At 44.4% G+C, this 21,909-nt stretch overlaps 1 protein-coding gene across 7 annotated transcripts in view; it reads left to right on the top strand.

Moving 5' to 3' along the window:
• Window positions 1-20,499, top strand: part of HMBOX1 (homeobox containing 1) — a 69,345-nt gene extending 48,846 nt beyond the window's left edge. For 4 of the 7 annotated variants that reach the window (XM_069975799.1, XM_069975800.1, XM_069975797.1 and 1 more), the window contains 4 exons: window positions 6,658-6,740; window positions 9,794-9,889; window positions 12,473-12,567; window positions 12,930-20,499. In XM_069975799.1, coding sequence (XP_069831900.1) covers window positions 6,658-6,740; window positions 9,794-9,889; window positions 12,473-12,567; window positions 12,930-13,067 — 412 coding nt within the window. In that variant the 3' untranslated portion in view covers window positions 13,068-20,499. Of the gene's footprint in view, window positions 1-6,657; window positions 6,741-9,793; window positions 9,890-12,472; window positions 12,568-12,923 lie in introns of all 7 variants that reach the window. The other 3 variants (XM_069975803.1, XM_069975801.1, XM_069975802.1) reach the window with 3 other exon arrangements.
• Window positions 20,500-21,909: the final 1,410 nt, after the last annotated feature.

A 21,909-nucleotide genomic window follows, 5' to 3' on the forward strand; every position in this document is an offset into this window, starting at 1 on the left:
GCACAGATTAATGGTGGGAGCATAGGGCCTGGTCCAGTTGCACCCCCAGCGGCTGCAGCACCTGTACGCAGCTATGCAAATGTCGCCGCTGGAGGAAGTGGGGTGCCTTCCTCGTCCTCGGGCCCTGGGGATGGTGACTTGCATCGACGTGTCCTGCAGGCCTTAAAGAGAGGGGAGAGAACAATCAATGTAGAGGGTAGGGAGGTTGATCTGTCTTTCTTGATAGAAGAAAGGCATGGCCTTACAGCCTTTCGAGAGGAAAGGGGTAGGGAAACTGTGTGGTCTCTCCCAACAGCCGGGCCGGGTGGTGTCCGAAGGAATGTGGTCCGTCTGAGGTGGAGAGGCAGTGATACATGTCCCTCAAGATCTAAAGTTGTTGAACTCCTGCTGAGGATGAGCTTCAAGGCAGCCGACATCTTTGCCTTGATACATCCCTTTGGTGCCCCTGAATTAGATATCAGCTTTGTTCGGCCGGAGGGGCTTGAGCTTTTTTGGTCGAACTATGAGCTGGTAAAGGATGAGCCCGACTGGCGAGACTTTGCCATTCAGGCGGTGTCTCGCCAAAATAACGTCAAGAGAGTGACCGTTTTAACCCGTAACGAATCACTCTCTTGTATTGACATCATGACGTGGCTTGGCCGGTATGGAGAGGTGGTGGAAGTCCCAAAAGAGGACAGGGACGAATATGGCATCTGGTCAGGGGCTTGGACCTTTTATGGTCAAACTTAGGTATTCAGGAAACACCGTTACCCATATACCATCTGCCACCTTCCTAGGAAGGGATCGAATCCAGGTCTTCTACCAGGGTCAGCCTAAGCTCTGTCACAGGTGCGGTGACCCCACACATTTCAGTGCTAGGTGCACAGTGATGAAGTGCTCATTGTGTGGGGAAATAGGCCATCTCGCTGCATCCTGTGTGGAGATTAGGTGTCACCTGTGTGGTGACTTAGGTCACCCATTCAGTCGCTGCCCTCGTTCCTTTGCCAACGCGGTTGTTACCCCGGTGGAGAAAGGTCGTGAGGAGGAATCTACTGGGGGGGCAGCTGGCGGAGGTGAAGGAGTAAAAGAGCCAGGGAAGAAAAGTAAGCAAAAGACGCCAGCCCAACTGAGGCGTCGGGATAAGCGCCAAAGGGAGAGGGAGATGGGGGAGTCTCAGGAGCCTTGCGCAACTGTGGTGACCTCTGATCTCATCCCTGAGGCCAATCTTACTGCTGAGGCTCTGAGGGACAGTGATCTGGATGAGGAGATTTGGAGGATTCGGAAAGAAGAAGGTGCCATCTCTCCACTGTCCTCCCATGGTGAGAGCGCGGATGAGTATAGTGGGAGATGGGTGGAGCACAAGCGGGGTACTAAAAAGAATAAGAAAAGGGGGGATGTAAGATCTTCTCCCACCCCCCAGATGCCAAAGGAAGGTACAACCATCCTCCCTCTGATTGGTCTCTCCAACCGGTTCCAAACCCTCCAGGATATTTCCTCCTCAGAGGTGCAGGAGGCACAGGGTGAGGTTATGGTTGGTGCGATGACGGAGGGGCCTGCAGGGGACGTCGAATCCTCTCTCCCTGGGGAACGTATTTTCTTTGGGGGGAGGATCTGCCCAGAGTCAGAGGACGAGGAAAATGTAACTAAAGGGGACATGGATACATCCATTTCACTAAAGAGAGGTAAACCATCATCAGATGAGGAAGGTGGCGGGCAGGATGGAAAGGATAGTGGGAAAAAGAAAGCCGTCTAACTCAATCACCCATGATGGCGGCACCCTCTCCGTTGACGCTGGCTTCCATTAATGTAGCCAGCATTAAGTCAGATACGGCTAGATTTGCGGCCTATGATTATTTTGCCCACATTAATGCTGATATTTTCTTTTTGCAGGAGACCAGGCTAACAGACATGTCATCTATATTTAAAGCCAGAAGGGAATGGAGGAATGGGCCCTCCTACTGGTCTCTTGCGGCCGAGCCGTATAGCGGGGTGGCGGTACTTTTTGCCGCACCGGTAGAATGCTGACGGGTTATTGAGTTAGAAATGGGGAGGTGCCTGATTCTAGATGTCCTCATGAAGGGACAAGAACTTCGCCTTATTAACATCTATGGTCCACAGTCCAAGTGGGATCGGAAGTGTCTCTTTATGAGGATCAAGCCCTATCTTTTTACAAGTCGGCAGGTGGTCTTTGGAGGGGACAATGCTGTCACGAGGCCCCAGGATAGGGGAGGTTCCAGAGACAAGCTGACTTATGATGGCGTCGCCCTGAATAGTATAGCTAGTGAGGCTCGCCTGGTGGATGTTCACATCCGGCATACACCAGGCCACGTGGGATTCACCTATCATAGGGGTAGTTGTAGGTCCAGAATAGACAGGTTTTATTTAAAGGAGGAAGCCGTCTCTTCAGCGGTGTCCGTTGTTGAGGTGGAGTTCTCCGACCACTGTTTAATTTTGTTTTCTCTGAATGTTACAGAGACCCCCCGGATGGGTAGAGGCTACTGGAAGCTCAATTCGTCTCTCTTGGAAGAAGCGGAAATAAGACAGTCCTTTGAGAATTTTCTTCAGAGCCAGGTACCATTGCTGGGCCTTTGTAGCAGTAAGTCAGAGTGGTGGGAGATGTTCAAAAAAAGGATTGCGAGATTCTTCCGCCAGCTCTCGAGCCTCAGGAGTCTGGACAGGTATCGCCTGTACCAGGGCCTGAGGAAGAAACTTGAACGTCTTGTCTCGACTGGAGGTAGTCGTGATGATATCTCCAGAGTGAAAGCCTTGCTAATGAGGTGCCAGTACGATAGACACGCATCTTTGGTTTTTGAGAGGGACTACGGGAAGTACCGCTCGCCCGACCCTTACAGAAACTGCAAGATGTCAGTGAATAGTAAAATCGTCTCAGGACTGATTGATAATACAGGATCCCTGAAAAGGTCCAGATCAGGGATCCTGGAGGTCGTCAGATCCTTTTACTCGCACCTCTTGGGGAGGAAGGATCTAGATCGGGATAAGGCCTCAGCTTTCTTGACTGAAACCGTCCCTGAACCAGGGGTAGACCCCTCTCTTGACGTTTTGACAGAGATGATCCAAGAAGAGGAAGTCAGGGTGGCTATTGATGGTCTTGCCCTCAAGAAGTCACCCGGTCCAGATGGCTTAACATCTGAGTTCTATAAGACCTTTAAGGACACTTTGGTTCCCCTCTTGACTGAGGTATTTAATGAGTGTCTCTCCTCGGGCACTCTGCCGAGGTCAATGAGGAGGTCAGCCTTGATCATCTTGTCAAAGGGCAAAGACCCGTCCCGCATTGAGAATTGGCGTCCCATAGCACTTCTCAATGTGGACAGAAAGATTCTGGCAAAAGTGCTGTTTAATCGGCTGGTGAAGTTTGCACCCCAGCTCCTTTCGTGGGCCCAGCATTGCTCTGTTCCAGGCCGCAGTACCTTTAGTGCTGTGCTCGGTGTCCGGGAGGCTGTGGAGCAGGGTAGGGCAGGTCACTGGAAGGGGTACTTGCTGTCCTTGGATCAGGCAAAAGCGTTTGATCAGGTTAACTGTGAGTACCTCTGGTCTGTTCTTCTGAGATATGGCCTGCCGGGGGGGTTTGTTGATTGGCTTAAGACCTTGTATGCAGGGGCAGAGAGTTTCCCACTTGTGAATGGTTGGATTGGCCGCTCTTTTGCGGTTGGGTCTGGTGTCCGTCAGGGTTGCCCTTTGAGCCCACTGTTGTACGTGTTTGCAATTGATCCTTTCCTTAGGAGGATTCATTGTAGACCGTTGACAGGGGTGAGAATGGACCCTGCGGTGCCGGATTCCACTCTGAGGGTGGTAGCGTACGCCGATGATGTCACCATATTCGTCTCCTCGCAAGAGGAGGTGCATTGTGTGATGTCAGAGGTGGAGCGCTACTCAGAGGCATCTGGGTCCAAGATCAACCAGGATAAGTGTGAGAGTCTCTGGCTGGGAGGTGGAGATCCTGGATTTGATCTCCCGGACACCCTTCCAGAGCCTCAGGAGTTTGCAAAAGTTCTCGGCATCGAATTTTTCCAAGGGGATTACCCCAAACAATACTGGGATAGCAGGCTCAAGATCGCCGCTCAGAAGGTGGATCAGTGGAAGGGTTGGTCTTTGACCCTCAGGGAAAGGGTTAACCTGATCAAAACTTTCCTGCTCCCTTTGCTGATATATCTGGGCAGTGTTTTCATTTTGCCAGAACCTCTCTGGACTCGGGTCTACAGTGTGTTCTTCCAACTGTTATGGGGGAATAGACTGAACCTAGTCAAGAGGGAGGTTACTTACCGTACGAGGAGACAAGGGGGGTTGTGTATGGTCAACCCCGTGGTGTTCCTGGTGAATACCTTTCTTAAGACCAACATTGCAAACCTCTGGAAAGAGAGGGCTCCTCCGTGGGTATTCTCCTGTAGGGGATGGTTTCGGCCTTTCTTCCAGGAATGGGAGACAGGAGGGCAAGTGAAGGATCTCCGCACACCACACGGGCATCTTCCGGCTTATGGTACCCTGGTTCTGTAGGTGATTTGTCGGTGGGGTTTGGGGATGTGGGAGATTAGGACTCTGTCGAGGAAATTCCTTGACAATAGGGTCCTGTCATCCAATTTCCAAAAACCGCTGGCGCTCAAGGATTGCCCAAGCCGGGAGCTGGAGGTTGGTTTGGGCCTATTGAATTTGGGACTTGGCTTGGTGTTGCTTCCATGGGAAACTGTATGTGAGGGACAATCTGAAGTGCAGGAGCTCTGAGGATCGGGGATGTCCCCGGGAGGAGTGTGGAGCGATGCTGGAAAGCATGGAGCATTTTCTGCTTCATTGTCCCTTTAATACAGAGGTTTACAACAGGGTGGGTGCTTCCATCGGGTGGCCCAGGTTGGCCCGCCTCTCCTATGCGGAATGGGCCTATGGAGCATACAGAAACCTTGGTGGCTGGGACCGGAGCACTTTATTCCTAGTCAGCATAGTGGTCAGGTACCACACGTGGAGTGCACGGTGTTTAGTGTCGACGCAGCGTAAAATCCTCCCTGTGGATGAGGTGGTTAGGGGCACACTCGGTGACCTGGTGAAGGTGCGTTCTCTGGAGTACGAGAGGCTGGGGGCTGGTAGGGCCTCTTGTCTTTGGAGGGGCTTTGCCTATAAGGTTCCTTAGCCTGCGTCTCCTCTCCTGGTGGTGGGCTGATGCTGGCACCTTAGTCTTTTGTTTTGTGCTGTAGAGATACTGGAGTATAGGGCTTGCAGGCGCTGAACTTGGGTTTTCGGGTTGTGTGTGGGGCTGAGAAGTCTCATTATTGTTGGGTTTAGTAAGTTATATATATTTTTTCAAAAGTTTGCGTATTTGTGTCTTTATATGTTTGTATAAATTGTATATACTGTATATATTATATATGTTTTGTTTGCACCTGGGGTTCGGGTTTAGTGATAGGTTGGGTGGTGGGTAAAAGGGGGGAGGAGGCTTCTGTGGGACTTTGTGGGGACTTTTATATATATAAAAAATCCTGGGCTGGTTCATGGACGTCCGTGATCATGTACTGGGGGCATGGGATGCGGGACCAGCTCAGGGCCAAAAAAAAATAAAAAATTAATAAAAATATTATATGTATTGTTTAGTTGTAGGTTATTATTTTGTATCGTGTCTTGTTTAGTTTTAGTTTATTTGTGTAATGATGTCTTGTTTAATTGGTGTTGGGTTGAGCAGAGTTATGTCTGTGGTATTAGGTTGTGCACAATGCAACTGGGCCAGGGGGTTCACATTTAGTTATTTATATAGGTGTATAGTATATAGTGGTGTATTGTATATAGTAATGTATATAGGTGTGTTTATAAGTGTTTAGTATATAGTAGTAATATAGTAGTATATATAGGTTTGTATATAGTAGTGTATATAGTTTATTAATATGTTTAGCTAAATAGTTTATATTGTGTATATATTGTATATAGGTATATGGGTTGTATGTGTGGAAGAATGAGTGTGGGGACGGACCGGTGGTTTATGTTATGGTTTAATTTTTCTGTTTTGTTCTGGTCAGATATGGTGTGTTATTTCTGTATTTATTTATTATGTTTAAAATTTTAATAAAAGAAATACAGGATGTAACTCAAGATCAGTAATATATGTACATGTAATCCCTGCCTCTCCTCCTTCCTGGTTGCTTGGCTCTGGCACCCTATGAGTTAATGTCTGACTGACAGGACTTGGGGTCCGGCCATGGTTTTCCTATAATACTGCATTGTCTTGTCTGGGACGATCAAAGAATCAGAGCGTGATCCAGCGCAGTTCACTTTGTGCTGCATTACAGTATAAATGTGCTATCAATTTTTTTTTGTATGATTTTTTTTTTCTTCCTAATCTCGCTCGGCCGTCTTCTATCGATTGTTACTGTTCCAAAAAGCCTCAGAAGCTGATTTTCGGCATTGAGAGTAGAATGGACGGGGGCCAAGTGTCTGGTGTAATAATATTATACCTTGATCTTGGTTACTGGATCCAATTTAGTTTGTGCATACATCGCCGCTGAGGCTGGTGCCGGACCCTAATGCCCCAGGGAGGACAGGGTTAATTTGAAGGAGCCAAAGTCAGACATTTTGAAGTTATGTTATCAAATACATCCATGATACGTATCCCGGGATGGAAGGAGCGCTCATTGTCTTTATATAAAATACCATCGGGTAATTGTGAACACCTGTATTTTTCAGCTATTTTAATGAGAACCAGTATCCGGACGAGGCCAAGCGAGAGGAGATCGCCAACGCCTGCAACGCCGTCATCCAGAAACCAGGTGAGCGTGACACATCTGCCGGACCAATCCGTGTCATCAGTGCAGTGGGGAGAGATATGGGAGCATGACTTTTTTTCTATTGTTTAGTGTTTGTTGTATCATATTGTTCAAAGTAAGGAAGGAGCAGAGCGGCTCATACACCAGGTGTATGTCAGTGATCGTTGATCTCTGTTAAGATGTGAGATGCAATGATGGGGGTTATCCTGCAGACCATTGCTTTCGTTCTATATGCACCCTTGCCAGCTATCAGGAGCAACTTACATAAGTTTGTTGGCCAGTTCTTTGTTATTGCAACCAAAGTTTAGCCTTAGTGACAGGACCAAAGACTGAAATAGGGCTGGCCGATTATGGCCTAAATCAACATCACAATCCATGGAACATTTAACCTCCATTACCATTTTAGAACGATTATTATGCCAAACCCTTTTTATAGACCAGAACCCATTTGCAAACCACACCCATTTGAAGCCAGTACCTATGTCTCAGGACCCTGTACATCTATGTTCTTTAGTGCCTGCAGACTCTTTCACTCTTCCATTGGTGCAGTCTGTAGAACATCTCCAGTTATATAGAGTATCTGCATTCGTATGTTGGGTCTTGCGTACATACAGAGTTTCTACTTACTGGATATTAGAGATGAGTAAACTTTCCAAAAGTTCGGTTTCGCATAAACCCGAACGATCATCATTTGTGTCTCGCTGCCCGGAGTAGCTGGATGCCGCCCAATGACTGCCTAGAAAGTATGGATGCACCCTATGGTTGTATCTGTGTTTTCCAGGCAGTCCTCAGGCTGCATCCACCTTCTTCGGGCAGCAGGAGATTGACTATTGATCAGGTTTGCTCAAAACCAAACTTTTGTCAAGGTCGCTCATCTCTCCTGGATAATACATAGAAGCCAAATATTTATTTTAAGGTGATTTCCATCTCTTCAAAGAATTCCTTTTCTTTGCAGAGAATAACTAGTTAAGTGGTAGGGTCCGGCTGCTGATGTTACCAATGGTCAAACTCCTAATTAACGTATCCTCTGTGCTATCGATAGGGAAATACTTTGACGTGTAGGGCTAGCTTAAAGGACGACTATCTCCTGCAGAGGAGTTTCCTGCTGATTCCGGCTAGGATTGCAGCCAATGAAGGTTCTCACCGGTGACCTCTCTCGTTGTTCGGAGTCACCGACACCAGTTTCACACCCTCACAGAATGCCACAGGACGATGTTTTGTTTGTCATCTTTGAATATTATTCAGCAAAGACCTTGAAATGTTATGTAAAAAAATCCCGGCTATCTACATAATTTATGTCTGAACAATAATTCATTCTCTATTAAAGGCCTTGGTGGGGAGCCAGCCCGCTCAGATACGAGGCTGTGCCAAGTTGGTTCTGGCATTGGCTGGTGTAAGGTGCACAGGAATGACAGCGGCGGCGGCTCCGCTACACATCCTAATTCTCAAGGTTAAGAGCGCGCCCGGCGTGCTTACATGTTTCCAGGTGTCGTAGCTGAGGCGGATTCGTCAGATTACTCGCATATCTAAATATTTACATGGAAGCAGGAAAAGTGAGAGGGCAAATACTGCGCACGCCTCTCTCATGTGATACAAACTGCTATATCCGCTTTAGAGGAATCCTATTCATATATCAGTCATGCAATATGGTTCCTAATGCAAATGAAGCCTCCGAGCTGTTTGACTCCCATTGTGCAGTGTTTTTTTATTTTTTATTTTTACTGTTTATTATGGGGGCTACATTCAGCAAGATTCGGCTGATTATCGCAACGTGGAATAGAGACAGCGAGCAGCCGATGATCATGTCATTGGCTGATCGTAATTTAGGTTGAAACCTAAAATCATCAGACACCGATCGCTGCATGGAATAGCCATGTGCTGCGGGTGACCAACGATTTCACAAGCACCATACATTACCTAAACATGTTGCAGGGCTTCTCCTGCGTTCCTTCTTCCTCCCGGTCCCGCACGCAGCAGCAGCTTCAGTGCCACCTATCTTAGCTGACAGACTGCTCAACCAATCACTGGCCAGGACCGCCGTGGCCAGTGATTGGCTGAGTGATTTGTCAACTCAGACAGGCCATACCGAAGCTGCTGCTGCGCGCGGGACCAGGAGGAAGAAGGAGCGCAGGAGAAGCCCTGCAACATGCTTGGTAATGTATGGTGTTTAAACAAGGGCTGCAAGGACATCGGTAACAATGTCCCTGCAGCCCTCGCTAAATAATTATCGGGCCGTGTAATAAGCGCAGTTTAGCAGATCGGGGTTCATGTACATTATTTATCGGCCCCACCCGGCCTGTGGAATAGGACCCTAATAGTAACCCGTCTGTCATCAACTCCGTGCAAAACTAACACCTGTATAGGGAATCTACTACACAACGTAACAAAAAACCTGAAAAGGAAAGAGACCTGGCCATAAAAAGCTCTGAACGCTGCACCTATTAGTGGGGACTTCTGCTTCAGAAATCCTATTCTGATACATTGTTACCGCATTAACAGGACATTCAGGATCCGCATCTTTGGGGTCATTCACACGTTTTGTGCATGGTCCATAAATACAGACTGTGATACAGGACGGAGTTTAGAACTGGGAGCTCTGAAACTGTCTAAATCTTTGTGCTACTGTACTGACACTGTTCACAGTGCAAAGCTTAATTTCTCCAGTGATGGCGCTGTAGAGGAGGGTCCTGGCCTTTGTCTATCTGCTTAGCTGCGGGGAGTTTTGCTTTAACAGATTATAGCCATTATAGAGTGCAATGGCATCTGATCATCGTCTGCAGGATAGGCGCCACTTTCAAAGTGCAACAATTCCCAGAAAAAGTCTAGTATGAGTGGAGCCACTTGCGGAGCTGCACCGCTTCCAGCCATAACAAATCTACTACTGCTACTTGAGATTCTGATTGGTACTGTAATTCCTAATGCTTGCTATCTTCTATATCCATTGTGCACCATAGACAGTGTGAACAGGGCTTTACCTCATGTCGGCCAAAGGTTAATAAACTGCTACGGTGATTGAGCTTCTATAGTCATCTCAAGCATATGTCACTTTATTACAGGCAAGAAGCTCTCCGACCTGGAACGCGTCACCTCCTTGAAAGTGTACAACTGGTTCGCCAACAGACGGAAGGAGATCAAAAGAAGAGCCAATATCGGTAATGTATCCCCGCACAGCCGTACAGATCGGCTTCTCATTTTGACTATACCTATATGCTGTATGTGCTCCAGCCCGCTCCTCCATCCCATGTATCCCGGACTTTGATCCCATTAATTTGGAATACAATTGATACATGACGTTGAAAACACCTGAAATGGTCAAAACACTCAGTGACTGATGAGCGTAGAGAATTGTAAGGAATTCTTCTAATTGCGAAGGAGCCTGTAACATAACATGATGGGAGCGATAACCTGGGGAGGGGTCTGGAGTCGGGGGATTTAGTATCTCCGCACATCCAGGAGATCTTATTTGTATTCTCAGTCTCCATCAGGTTGTTACATTTATTGCTCCTCCATGTATAATTAGCCAATACATATGCATCCAGAATGTTCATTAGTGATAAATTTAGCCTCTTCTTACCATAATATGCCTGATAATGTGGGGGTTTTGTTCGCTGAGTGTGTAGTGAGTGTAGGGTTAAATAGGGATATGGGAGTGTTTGCAGTAACAGCCATATCTCATATAAGCCTTAAAGGGGTTATCCAGCATTAGAAAGACAGCTGCTGCTCCTGTGCTCAGTTTGGTGTGGGGCTTTGGAGCTCGGAGTGAATGGAGCTAAATTTTAATACCGTACACAACATGAGGACAAGGGTGGCGCTGTTTTTGCAAGGAAGTTGCTGTGCTTCTTAAAATCCTGGATTATTCCTTTAAGTCATTAGATTTCTATCTACTCTGTTTTCTCTGCTTTAGTCTCCCTCCAGCCCTAGTCTTTATTTTTTTGCAACCCACCATTAGCCTTTCTCCTGTCATTATTCTCTTAGCTTTTCCCCTCCCTTAGACTTGTTCCTCCTAGCATCCCTCCTGCCACCCCTTCCTTAGCCTATCCCCTCCTGCCTTGCTTCTCCTGCCACCCTTTCTTTTAGCCTTGCCCCCTCCAACGCTTCTCCCTTTAGCCAATGATTCTTCTGCAACTTTTCCCTTAGCCTTGCCCCTCCCACCATCCCTCCTATCACAACCTCCTTAGTCTTGCCATTCCTCCTGGCAACCCCTTTAGCATTGCCCCTCCTGCCATCCTTCCTGGCGCCCCCTCCTCAGCCTTGCCCCTTCTGCCACCCACTTCCTTAGCCTTGCCCTTCCTGCCATCCCTTCCTTAGCCTTGCCCTTCCTGCCATCCCTTCCTTAGCCTTGCCCTTCCTGCCATCCCTCCTGCCATCCCTTCCTTAGCCTTGCCCTTCCTGCCATCCTTCCTGCCATCCTTCCTGCCACCCCTTCCTGCCACCCCTTCCTGCCATCCCTTCCTGCCACCCCTTCCTGCCATCCCTCCTGCCATCCCTTCCTTAGCCTTGCCCTTCCTGCCATCCTTCCTGCCATCCTTCCTGCCATCCTTCCTGCCATCCTTCCTGCCACCCCTTCCTGCCATCCTTCCTTAGCCTTGCCCTTCCTGCCATCCTTCCTGCCATCCTTCCTTAGCCTTGCCCTTCCTGCCATCCTTCCTGCCATCCTTTCTTAGCCTTGCCCTTCCTGCCATCCTTCCTGCCACCCCTTCCTGCCACCCCTTCCTGCCATCCTTCCTTAGCCTTGCCCTTCCTGCCATCCTTCCTGCCATCCTTTCTTAGCCTTGCCCTTCCTGCCATCCTTCCTGCCACCCCTTTCTTAGCCTTGCCCTTCCTGCCATCCTTCTGCCACTGCCTCTCTTAGCCGTGCCCCTCCTACTGCTTCTTCTTTAGCATTTTCTTAGCTCCACCCCCTCCTTTAGTTCCTCTACCCCCTCCTTGTACTTTCCGCTTAGTTTTCCCCTTACTTTCACTTTTTGCAGTGCTTAGCGGTACATTTTATGATTGGGCATTTTGGAATCCCACATTCCTAATGATCCCAGTCACCCCCCATACATGTTGATCAGCCGATCTCGACAAAATCAGCTGCTTTGTTCAAGCTTTTGTAGCCAGAAGCCTCTCTTCACATGTGACTGGGCATCTTCCTGCCTCTTCTCCTTTTATGCTTTATTTTTTCTTCCCGTTTTCTTTCTGTGTGCCTTTTATATTTTCCCTTTGTTCCTTTTTGCACACTACAATGTATTTCTAGATCACTTCTGTGTCTGAGGTGTCTTGTCTTCTATTATATCTGCATGTGTGTAACGTATGTCACTGGGTCACAGAGGTGTGTGCGGCGCGCTAACTCTGACCCTTCCCGCGTTGTATATGTGACACTGACCCCCGGCTGACCTGTGACTTCATCACCTTTTACATTCCTTGGGATTATATTTAATTATTCTTAATGTTTGCAACATGTTCACCGACTACTCCTTATAGCTATAACTCTTTCAGTGCTGGCAGGTGAAGGGGGGTAGATGCTCTTGGGTTCATATTACTGACCAGAGTGTAAGATCAGTGAGCAGACCCTTGTAGCTGAGTGCCGAGGAGGAAATCATCACATCGATCACAGTGATCGGGCCGTTCTCTCTCTAATCTGGCACCATGTGGGCAGACACCTTCCCTCTTCTCTTACTTACACTGGTGTGTGTGTCTTTGGGGTTTATATTAGTGCAGCAGATAATTTAGGGCCATATTTGCTTTTTTCGAAGAAGCAGCAATCCTGGAGAGTCATGGCATCGATGTACAAAGTCCTGGCGGCCATTCGAACAGCGACGACGTGGATGGGAATGACTACTCCGAACAGGTGAGCCTCTGGACTCTAGCACAAAAACTATTCTTGGAGAGGGATGTTGCGGCAGAACACACACAAATTTAAGTACAAACCAATGTTTTGTGGCAGCGAAATGGAAACCATATTGGAAATCCGAGCAGCTTGGGTTGTGAGTCTCTGAACAAGCACCACACCGTTTCTCAGGTCATGTGTGGTTTTAAAACTCTGCTCCATTCACTTTAGTGGAACTGAACTGCAATACCACACACAACCTGAAGACGAGAGTGACACCATTTCTGGAAGGAAAAAAAAAAACAGCTGTATTTTCTTATCCTGACTCTTTTTGTATTGAGATTTAATTAGCTGCTTCTCTTCCTTTCTCTCTACATACTTAGGATGACAGCACCAGTCACAGCGATCACCAGGACCCCATCTCCCTAGCCGTAGAAATGGCTGCCGTCAATCACACCATCCTGGCACTGGCCCGGCAAGGCGCCGGCGAGATCAAGACAGAAGCTCTGGACGACGATTGATACCTGAACAATGACGGGAAGGGTCAATACGAAAAACAAAAAACAAAAATGTACTTTAGATTTTAGAAGTAGCACCTTAGCAATCTTTCCTCAGTCCTTAATATGTGTTCCTATTATCAGTATAACTGCAGTCTCTCTCTCTTGTACGTCGAGTTAGCTGGTAGGGTCTCGTCCTGTGAAGATGGCATGGTGCCCATAACCGTCGCGTCTGCTTTCTCAGTATTAAATCCAGCCATAACCATACCCGCCCGGGTCTAGAACACTTTACTCCGTTCTGGCATTCCAGTTTACAAGTGCTTCCACCCCTTCCCGCCTCCCCACCCCTGTATGTTCGACTCTTTGCTCTAAGCACTTTTTATTTTTTATGTTTTTGGTTAAAATTACAAATGCCACCTTACACCTGAGAAGCAATTTCTCGTTGTCCCTCCTTGTATCTGAACTGTGTTATTTAATAACAATGGTGCCAGTAAGGGGCATGAAAGCGGAGGGATTTATTGGTCTTTTTTTTTTTTTTTTTCAGCAACCAGTTTTGCTTTCCAAAAAGGCAAATCTTTTCTATGTATCTTGTTTGTAAAAACACCTAAAGTCAAAAAGTAGCCAGAGACTCTTAAAAGGGAAATTTCGAGGAAACAAAAATATCCCGTCATATGGTTTAAATGGGAATAGTCCCATGTGAAAAAAGACATGTTTCACAAATATTTCATCCCTTTTAGTTCACCAGCTGTGAATGCAGCAGCTCTATCTGCATCTCTCACAGCAGGAACTCTCAGCACTCATATAAGCAGTATTGGCAGCATGTAACGTGATCCTTCCAAAGATTGTCATCTGCTACACTAAAGGACCTTTGGCTCCTTTGAATGTTTCTGTGGCTAGAAAGTAAGTTGTGGTTTTGATTGATGGGATGTGAATTTTAATCCTGGTATAGAAATCTGTGATTTAACTTTGTGTTTTTGCTCTTTTTGTGTTTTTTAGTCCTTGGCCATTTAATGGATGCAGGTATCATGTGCTTAACATTTTTTTAGGTTTCACAGTTTGTCCTTAAAAAGGACCAGATGATGTGTGTGTCCTCTTTGTCACATGAGACAAATTTTACAATTGAATGCACTTTTACTGTGTGTTTTTTTTTTTTTGTCTGTTTTTGTTTTTTTGTAGTATTCCATTGTTAATTTTGTGGATTCCTGTGCTATTGGTCCTCAGAACCGTAATTCTGCCTTACCTTGTTTTAAAGCACTAAATTATAGCCCATCCATATGAACACATTTTTCTACACAGTGGACACGCCTAAATCACAGACAGTGGCAACAAAATTGTAAGATGGTGCTGTGATATCATAAACTAGGAGAACAGGTACTGTGGATGACAGGAGATGGTTCATGGAAGGGGGGTGACAGATATTTGCCATGGGATTGAAAATGTGACAAACAAGATTTTAGCTTGTTAGGTGATCACTTCTTCAGGTCTTTCAACACCATCAGTCAATTTTGTTCTTTTGAACGTTATCACACTAGCACTCAAAAAAACGCCGCTTTGATGCCCGATACAAAAGTTTCAAAAAGTCCTAATACCTACATAGATAAAGCCCTATATACGAGTGGGTCATAACCCATCGATAGTAGAATACCCCCAACAGAAATAGATTATATCAAACTAGTCACAAGTTATACACTCTTCTTGCTTTGACCAGCATCTACCATACTACAACTTTGTTGTCTTCCCCTTCACCCTCTGACAATGTTGCACTTGATTTAAACCCATTACTTGTGAGAGATAATTTGTGTTCCATTGTTTTTGACTTGTACTATTTGCTGTCCAGTAGTCCCCTCTCCGTCCTGATCTATACTCTGGCCCATAGGGGGCAGTATTCTAGTAATTGTAGTAGAAGAGGAGAAATATGTAGTCGCACTCACCCTTTATCTTTCAGCTTAGCGGCTTTATTGACAATTCACAAGTTGCGGGGAGGGAAAGGACTCAGGTGTGTTCGCGTCCTGGTGTAATTGTATTCTTGTCCACAGGGGGCAGTGTTCTAATAATTGTATTCTAGTCCATAAGGGACAGTATTATAATAGTTGTATCTAGTCCGAAGGGGCAGTATTGTAATAGTTGTTTTCCTGCCCATAGGGGGGCAGTATTATAATAGTTGTATTATTGTCCGTAGGGGCAGAAGTTTCAGGAGAGAGGGGTTTAAGATTCCTGGCAGGCGTCCAGAGTGTCTGTCAGCAGAAGACAGGATACTGTTTACAGATTTGGTAATAGGATGTAGACTACATGGTGGCAGCTTTGCCAATTTTTAGTTTTTAAGCTATCGGGAGTGACTCGGTATAGTAAGTCACATCAAACATGCACATTTGTTAAAATTTTTATTTAAGAAGAAAACATTCCAGGGCCGACCAGTCTATGTGAATTCTGTACACAAAAAGTTAACGGACACCAAACATTTAAAAGTCCCACACTGCCACTGCAGGTCACGCACGTCCCTGTCCATGATTTGTAGATGTTAATTCATGAGCAATAATTTTTAAAATTTCCTTCCATGAATTCTTTTTGAATTTTTTTACATTTTCCAATTTTAGTCCATAAACATTTCATTCTTGCAATGCAAGATCTAATGTGATGGCAAATCTTCCAGTTATTATCACAGCTAGTCATTTATGAATGTTGGGGATTTAACAAAAAAAATTCTTTTCATTTAGTTTTAGTTTGTTTTTTAAATCAATAATGCTAATTAAAAATGTATATTTCCTCTTCATCGCTGATCCTTTGAAGACTAAAAAAAAATTACTGTACATAATGGATTTAATTTAAAATTTTACATTTTTTTGTGCTGTATATAAAGATGCGTTGCCTTTTTTTCCCTTTTTTCCCAGATATATTTTCAATAGCAGACAAATATTTAATTTTCTATATTTATGTGTATATGTAAATGTGGTGTGTGGAGCCGAGCTGTGTTACCGGGTGCCTTACTGCCTAGAGGACTGGTACAGTTGGAGCAGATTGTAGTTTTTAATAGTAGAATAATCAATGTTTTCTTCCTTTTTAAACACTATACATGTGATGATACGTCATGGTATTTCTTGGAGGGGTGTCACCATTTTAGTACTATCTCGGGCCAAATGGTATTTGCTTAGTTTGATCTGTAAACAATTACAAAGATCGAAAGTTTCGTTGGGGAAAAAAACAGGGTCTAAATTCTAATTAACAGTAAATGTAACATTTTTGGCGATTTTGTACAGAATTAGAAAATCCTGTCTGCTTTATTCCAGAAGTGGCGCTACACTTTGTTTGAGGTATTGCAGCTCAGGCCCCCATTTACTTCATTGGAGCTGAGCTGCAATACGAGGTACAACCCATGGAGGGTCTACTTTAGAAAGACTCTTACTGCTGATCTATGTAACTCAGTCCGGGGACTGACAAGAGAACTGCCACAGTACTTGCTGTCACAAGAATGATTGCGAATCATCTGTAGACTACAGCCACACAGCTCTTTTTTTCTGGCCATTCCACAAATAATGGCTGTTTTTTGTTGAAGATACGACTATTATTTGGGCATAAAATGGCGTCTGTCCAAAAAAAAAAAAAAAGCCCTTCAAACTGCCAGAAAAAGACCTAAAAGGGGTACTCTGGTGATAAACGAGCAAATGCTGATCGACTGGTCAGCTGATCGCTGGCAGGACAGATGGGGACATGGCTGAGCTCCTGCTGGCGCACACAGTATTTTGCACTAAATTGTTAGTATTGTTGGTATTTTCTGCTTCTTTATCTAGAGGCCATTGCCCCAAAAACTTTGTATATCTGTAAAAACATATCAGAAGATAAAATATCAAAAAAAGAGAAAAACATCCACTATCCCAAAAGTCACTTTGGATGTAATTGTATCCCTGATAAGCGGCAGGATTTATAGTCCGTAGCTTTCATTGTGGCAAGGCTCAGACATTACTTATCGGGTCTATCGATGATTAATTTCCCTGTGATTTAAACTCCTATTAACCAGCTCTCAGCCCGGCCTGATTTATTTAACATTGTGAATGTTTTTTGTCCCCTGGAGCTGTATATTACCCATCAGGTCTTTGGCTCCTGTGTAGACTCATTTTAGGATCTTCAGCCTTGTGTCTCCTGGTGTCATGTGACGCCTGTATATTTTATGTGCTCATATATATTGTATGGTCTGTCGATTATAGTGGGGGGTGATTGGGGATTGAGCTGCAGAGAGGGGACTGGTGAGATGTAATTATTGTGTTTTTGTCTTACTTGATGCAATAATTGTTTACATTGAATATTACTAGCTGGATTTGTCTATACGTGGTATACGGAATATTGCATCTTCCATGCAAGTTGAAGCTCGTAAGTAGGGCATATTCCTTCAGTTGACTTTTTGCTGGGTGACCACCATTGGAATACATGGAGGTACATGTATTGACATGGTCATAAAAGTTCTTTCCAATTTAAGCTGTTGGTATGGGAGGTGGAGGATGGAGTTCAGCACTGGAGACTGCAGTGACGTTTACCTTTTGTTAAGTTGCATTTGTTGAGCCTCGTAGCGTTTTGGTACTAAGTAGAGATAAGCACAACTCGAGCGTGGTAAAGTCTGATCATTAGGCATTTGAAAACCAATGCCTGAAGAAGTTAGATGCAGTTCTAGGGAGTCTGGGAAAACATGAGTATAATCTCAATGGCCCATGGCTATTCCCATGTTTTCTAGGACTCCCTAGAGCTGGATCCAACTTCAGCTTTAGAATACCGATGACTGAATGATCAGACTAAAGCCTGGTCCAGTTGCACGCATCTCTAGTACTGAGTGGTAAAAATAGGAAGATGTTATGATGTTGTTTCTGGTCACATTCTTGGATAATATACACATATGTCCCAGTAAATGCCCCTCTTCCTCTCAAAGTTCCAAGGTGGTCAGGGATCCCGGACTTCATTTAACATTTTATGTAGACTTACAAGCAAGTGCCTACAGCCTTACATATGCTTCCTGTCCAGGTAATGAAATCCCTTGTGTTGTCCGGTCATTTTCCTCGTAGATGTTCCATCCAAGTCTTATTCGGCTTCTTATCACACCACATATTGATATAGAGCCGACACAAGTGATTGATCTTGGCTCTGGATTAGAAGACTGGTTGCTGAAGGAGAACTTAAAGGAATATTCTAATCACATCCATATATTTGTCTGATAAGTTAGGTCCCATTAACTTTTTATTGTAAGATCTATATTCGCCAAATCTTCCCTCCTAATGTGAAACATGGGTCAGAAGATGCTCCCTATCTTGCTATATCCCATTAATGTCTTTGGTCGTCATGTACAATGGTCATTGGTTGCCTGTGTTCAGTAAACCTGGCTTGAGAAAACTTTATGCCCCACTGTTTAGATTACAGAGGCAACCGATGACTCCCATCTAACAATACAGACATTTCGAGATGATATTATTTGTTTAGCTTGTTCTTTTTGTTGTCTTGCCTTGTAAATGTGCCATTGAGGGATGTTCCATTCATGTGAGTCTATGTAAGACTGAAAGCAATATGATGTGCATAGCGCTCAGTCTACAGGACAAGGTTTCTTAGTACCCAAGATACCAAGATGGGTGCAAGAAGTTACCTGTACTGTATCATTAAGGGAATCTTTTAAGCCTTGAAGGGTCACCAGGATGACCACAGGGGTTCCACCGCAATACTTGAAAGAACCTATTTCTCCAGAACCTCTAGGAAACCTGTCCTGATTCCTCAGCAGCTTCTTGTCTTCTTCTTCCAGCCTCATTTTTGAGGCATGAGGATCTATTGAGGTCGCCAAGAGGCTTTACCACAATGATAATGCAGTTGTGTCTCATAGTTTGGGTTGATATGACACTGGAACAGGTCAACAGGGAATGTTGGGTTGCTGTAGTATTTGTGAAGACTCTCGAAGCATCGGCTTAGAGTTTGAGAGATACACCGCTGACTTTTAAAACTGATATAAAAGCCTCTGGTTTACACCCTATTGTGATCCACCTCTTGTACATACCCCCTTCCCCTGCTTCTCATATACTTAAACACATTACATACAGGAATGTACGTTTCGTCCCAACAGCAAAGCGACCCTTCCCAGACCAACCCACCTCACTCTCCGCAAACTGGATGCTGCTTTATAATGCAAAACACTTGTCTGAAAGCTACAAAAAAAAAACTCCTGAGTAAAAAAAATAAAAAAAATCTAATCAAAAAATAAAAAGCTAAGCTGAATTTATAAGCCTTGTTGCATATGAGCCAAAAGTGCAAAAAGCTCTATTTACAACCTATCCTGCCACTCATTATAAATATAAATATATATATATGAATATATTAAGATCACACTGTTCTACAAAATTGTGTATTTGTATTTTTGTGTACGTACAATTTTCTGCTAAGCAGAAGGAGGATGTAGTATAGGATGAGCGTCGGAAATTTAAATAAAAGGCTTTTTTTATTTTAATTTTTCTTTTTTTTTTTTTAACCTCTTTTTGTCACTTGTGTTCTCTAATCTCATTGCTGCCGAAAAGAAGGCCAAGAGGTCTGAAGAGCAGCATCTGGGGGGGTTAGATACAGTATCAAAACTGCCTGTCTTGTCTTATGTGTATAACACTGTTTTCCAATGTGCAGTATTTCTCCTCTTCTTAAGAGGGCGCCACTTGGAATCTAGAAGCAAGGACATGATATGGTGGACATTAAAAGTTTTTTCCTTGGGCCATGTTTAGCCCATTTATGGTTGCAAACTTTTTGGTAAAATTTGAATTTAAGCTCTTGGAAAATGTTTCATGGTAAAAACATTAGACAAAAATGTTGTTCCCACCCCTGTGAAACCCTTTACCCAACATCTTAAAGAATTTTGATGACGTTAAAAGTTGGAACAGATCTTCCAAAATTATTCCACCTCCTAGATTGGTTGATCACTTTGGCCCATCCCAAGTGGCATTGGGGTTAGCTGCCCCTTTGAATGAAATGCGTCCATCTTTGGATACAATTTTTACATTTTAAACCTGTTGTTGAACCTTCAGGTCTACACAAAGTTTAGCGTCTTATTCTTTCAATAATTTTTACAAAAATCCAAAATGTTTTGTATGAAGACCACAATGGAAAGATTTTATGGTGCGGCGCCCTCTGCAGGAGAGAAATACTGCACCGTCTCGGGTAGGGCTCTCAAATATAATGTGTGTAGAGAATAAATCCTTGTTTCTATATGTGGATGGACGAAAAATAATTTAGAAACAAGAACCTATTGTATTCAAGAAGATAGTGAAGCCGAGTCCTGTATCATTGTATCTCCTATTCTGGATTAGTGCCTTTTGGACAGTAGACTGTTCTGTAATTAACATGTAGTATACTGCTTTTTTGTACAGTTTTTTTGTTTTACGGATTTTTTTTTAATTTGTGTTTATTTTAGTATTGTACTACTAGGAAATTAAACACAAAACCTGTAACTCAACATCTGCCATATTGTCCGATAATTTGTGTGTTGGCTGGTTTATTTATATCTTTCCCTCCAGTATTTTACAAATGCCACTAAATATAAACACTTGTGTGACTCTATGGTTACAGACTACAAACTGTAGTCTGGTCCTGTGGCTCCATTCCTTCTATGCTCTTCCAGATAACTTACAGCTAACAGAGAAACGTAGGGATAACAAATCTGAGGCCCTCCGGTTGTTTCAAAACTAAAACGCTTTAGCTGATTAGAATGGAACGGGAGGCCACAGGTTCCTCGTCCCTGCTGTAAGGTATCACGCGAGAAGGGTTTTACTGCATCCTCTTCCTTTGATCAACAGTGGATCTTAGGATATACACTGCTAAAAAAAAAAAATTAAGGAAACACTCAAATAACACATTCTAGATCTAAATGAATGAATTATTCTCATTGAATACTTTTGTACAAAGTTGTATGTGCTGACAACACAATCACACAAAAATAATGGAAATCACATTTAATTACCCAATGGAGGCCTGGATAGGAGTCACACACAAAATTAATGTGCTCCTAATGTGGTGGTGGATGGTCTCCTGAGGGATCTCCTAGCAGACCTGGACTAAAGAATCTGCCAACTCCTGGACAATCTGTGGTCCTACATGACTTTTGTGGATGGAGTGAGACATGATGTCCTAGATGTGCTCAGACAAATTCAGGTCTGGGGAACGGGCAGCCAGTCCATAGGTTCAATGCCTTCATCTTGCAGGAATTGCTGACACACTCCAGCCACGTGAGGTCTAGCAATGTCCTGCATTTGGGGGAACCCAGGGCCAACCGCATGAGCATATTGTCTCACAAGGGGTCTGAGGATCTCATCTCTGTACCTAATGGCAGTCAGGCTACCTCTGGTGACCACATGCAGGGAAGCTATGTGGCCCAAGAAATGCCACCCCCACGCCATACTTTTCCACGGTTCGATCAGCTCTAGTCCCCACCTGCAGAACCACTCCTTTATTGAACTTGTTTGCTAATTGCCAATAATTTCCACCTTTTGTCTATTCCAGTTGCACAACAGCATGTGGAATTGATTGTCAATCAGTGTTGCTTCCTGAGTGGACAGTTTGACTTCACAGAAGGTTGATGAGCTTGAGGTTATATTGTGTTAAGTGTTCCCTTTATTTTTAACAGTGTATAGGTTTGTCCTAGGCAGGCTTACACTTACTTTACATTTACCAACTACATCTACTGCAATTTCCAAGTGTCTACTTCTCATTTAGTAAAACTATTTTTGACATTGCTTGGACAAACATGGAAGAGCCATGTACAATTCCTGCCAAAATCAGGTTCTACATGCTCATATGAATTATAGACATGATGAGCCTGTGATGCTGATACTAACTGGTCCAAATTCTAGCCAAAGAGCTACAAGTT

Source organism: Dendropsophus ebraccatus, chromosome 6 (assembly GCF_027789765.1).
Source record: "Dendropsophus ebraccatus isolate aDenEbr1 chromosome 6, aDenEbr1.pat, whole genome shotgun sequence".
Taxonomy (NCBI): Eukaryota; Metazoa; Chordata; class Amphibia; order Anura; family Hylidae; genus Dendropsophus; species Dendropsophus ebraccatus.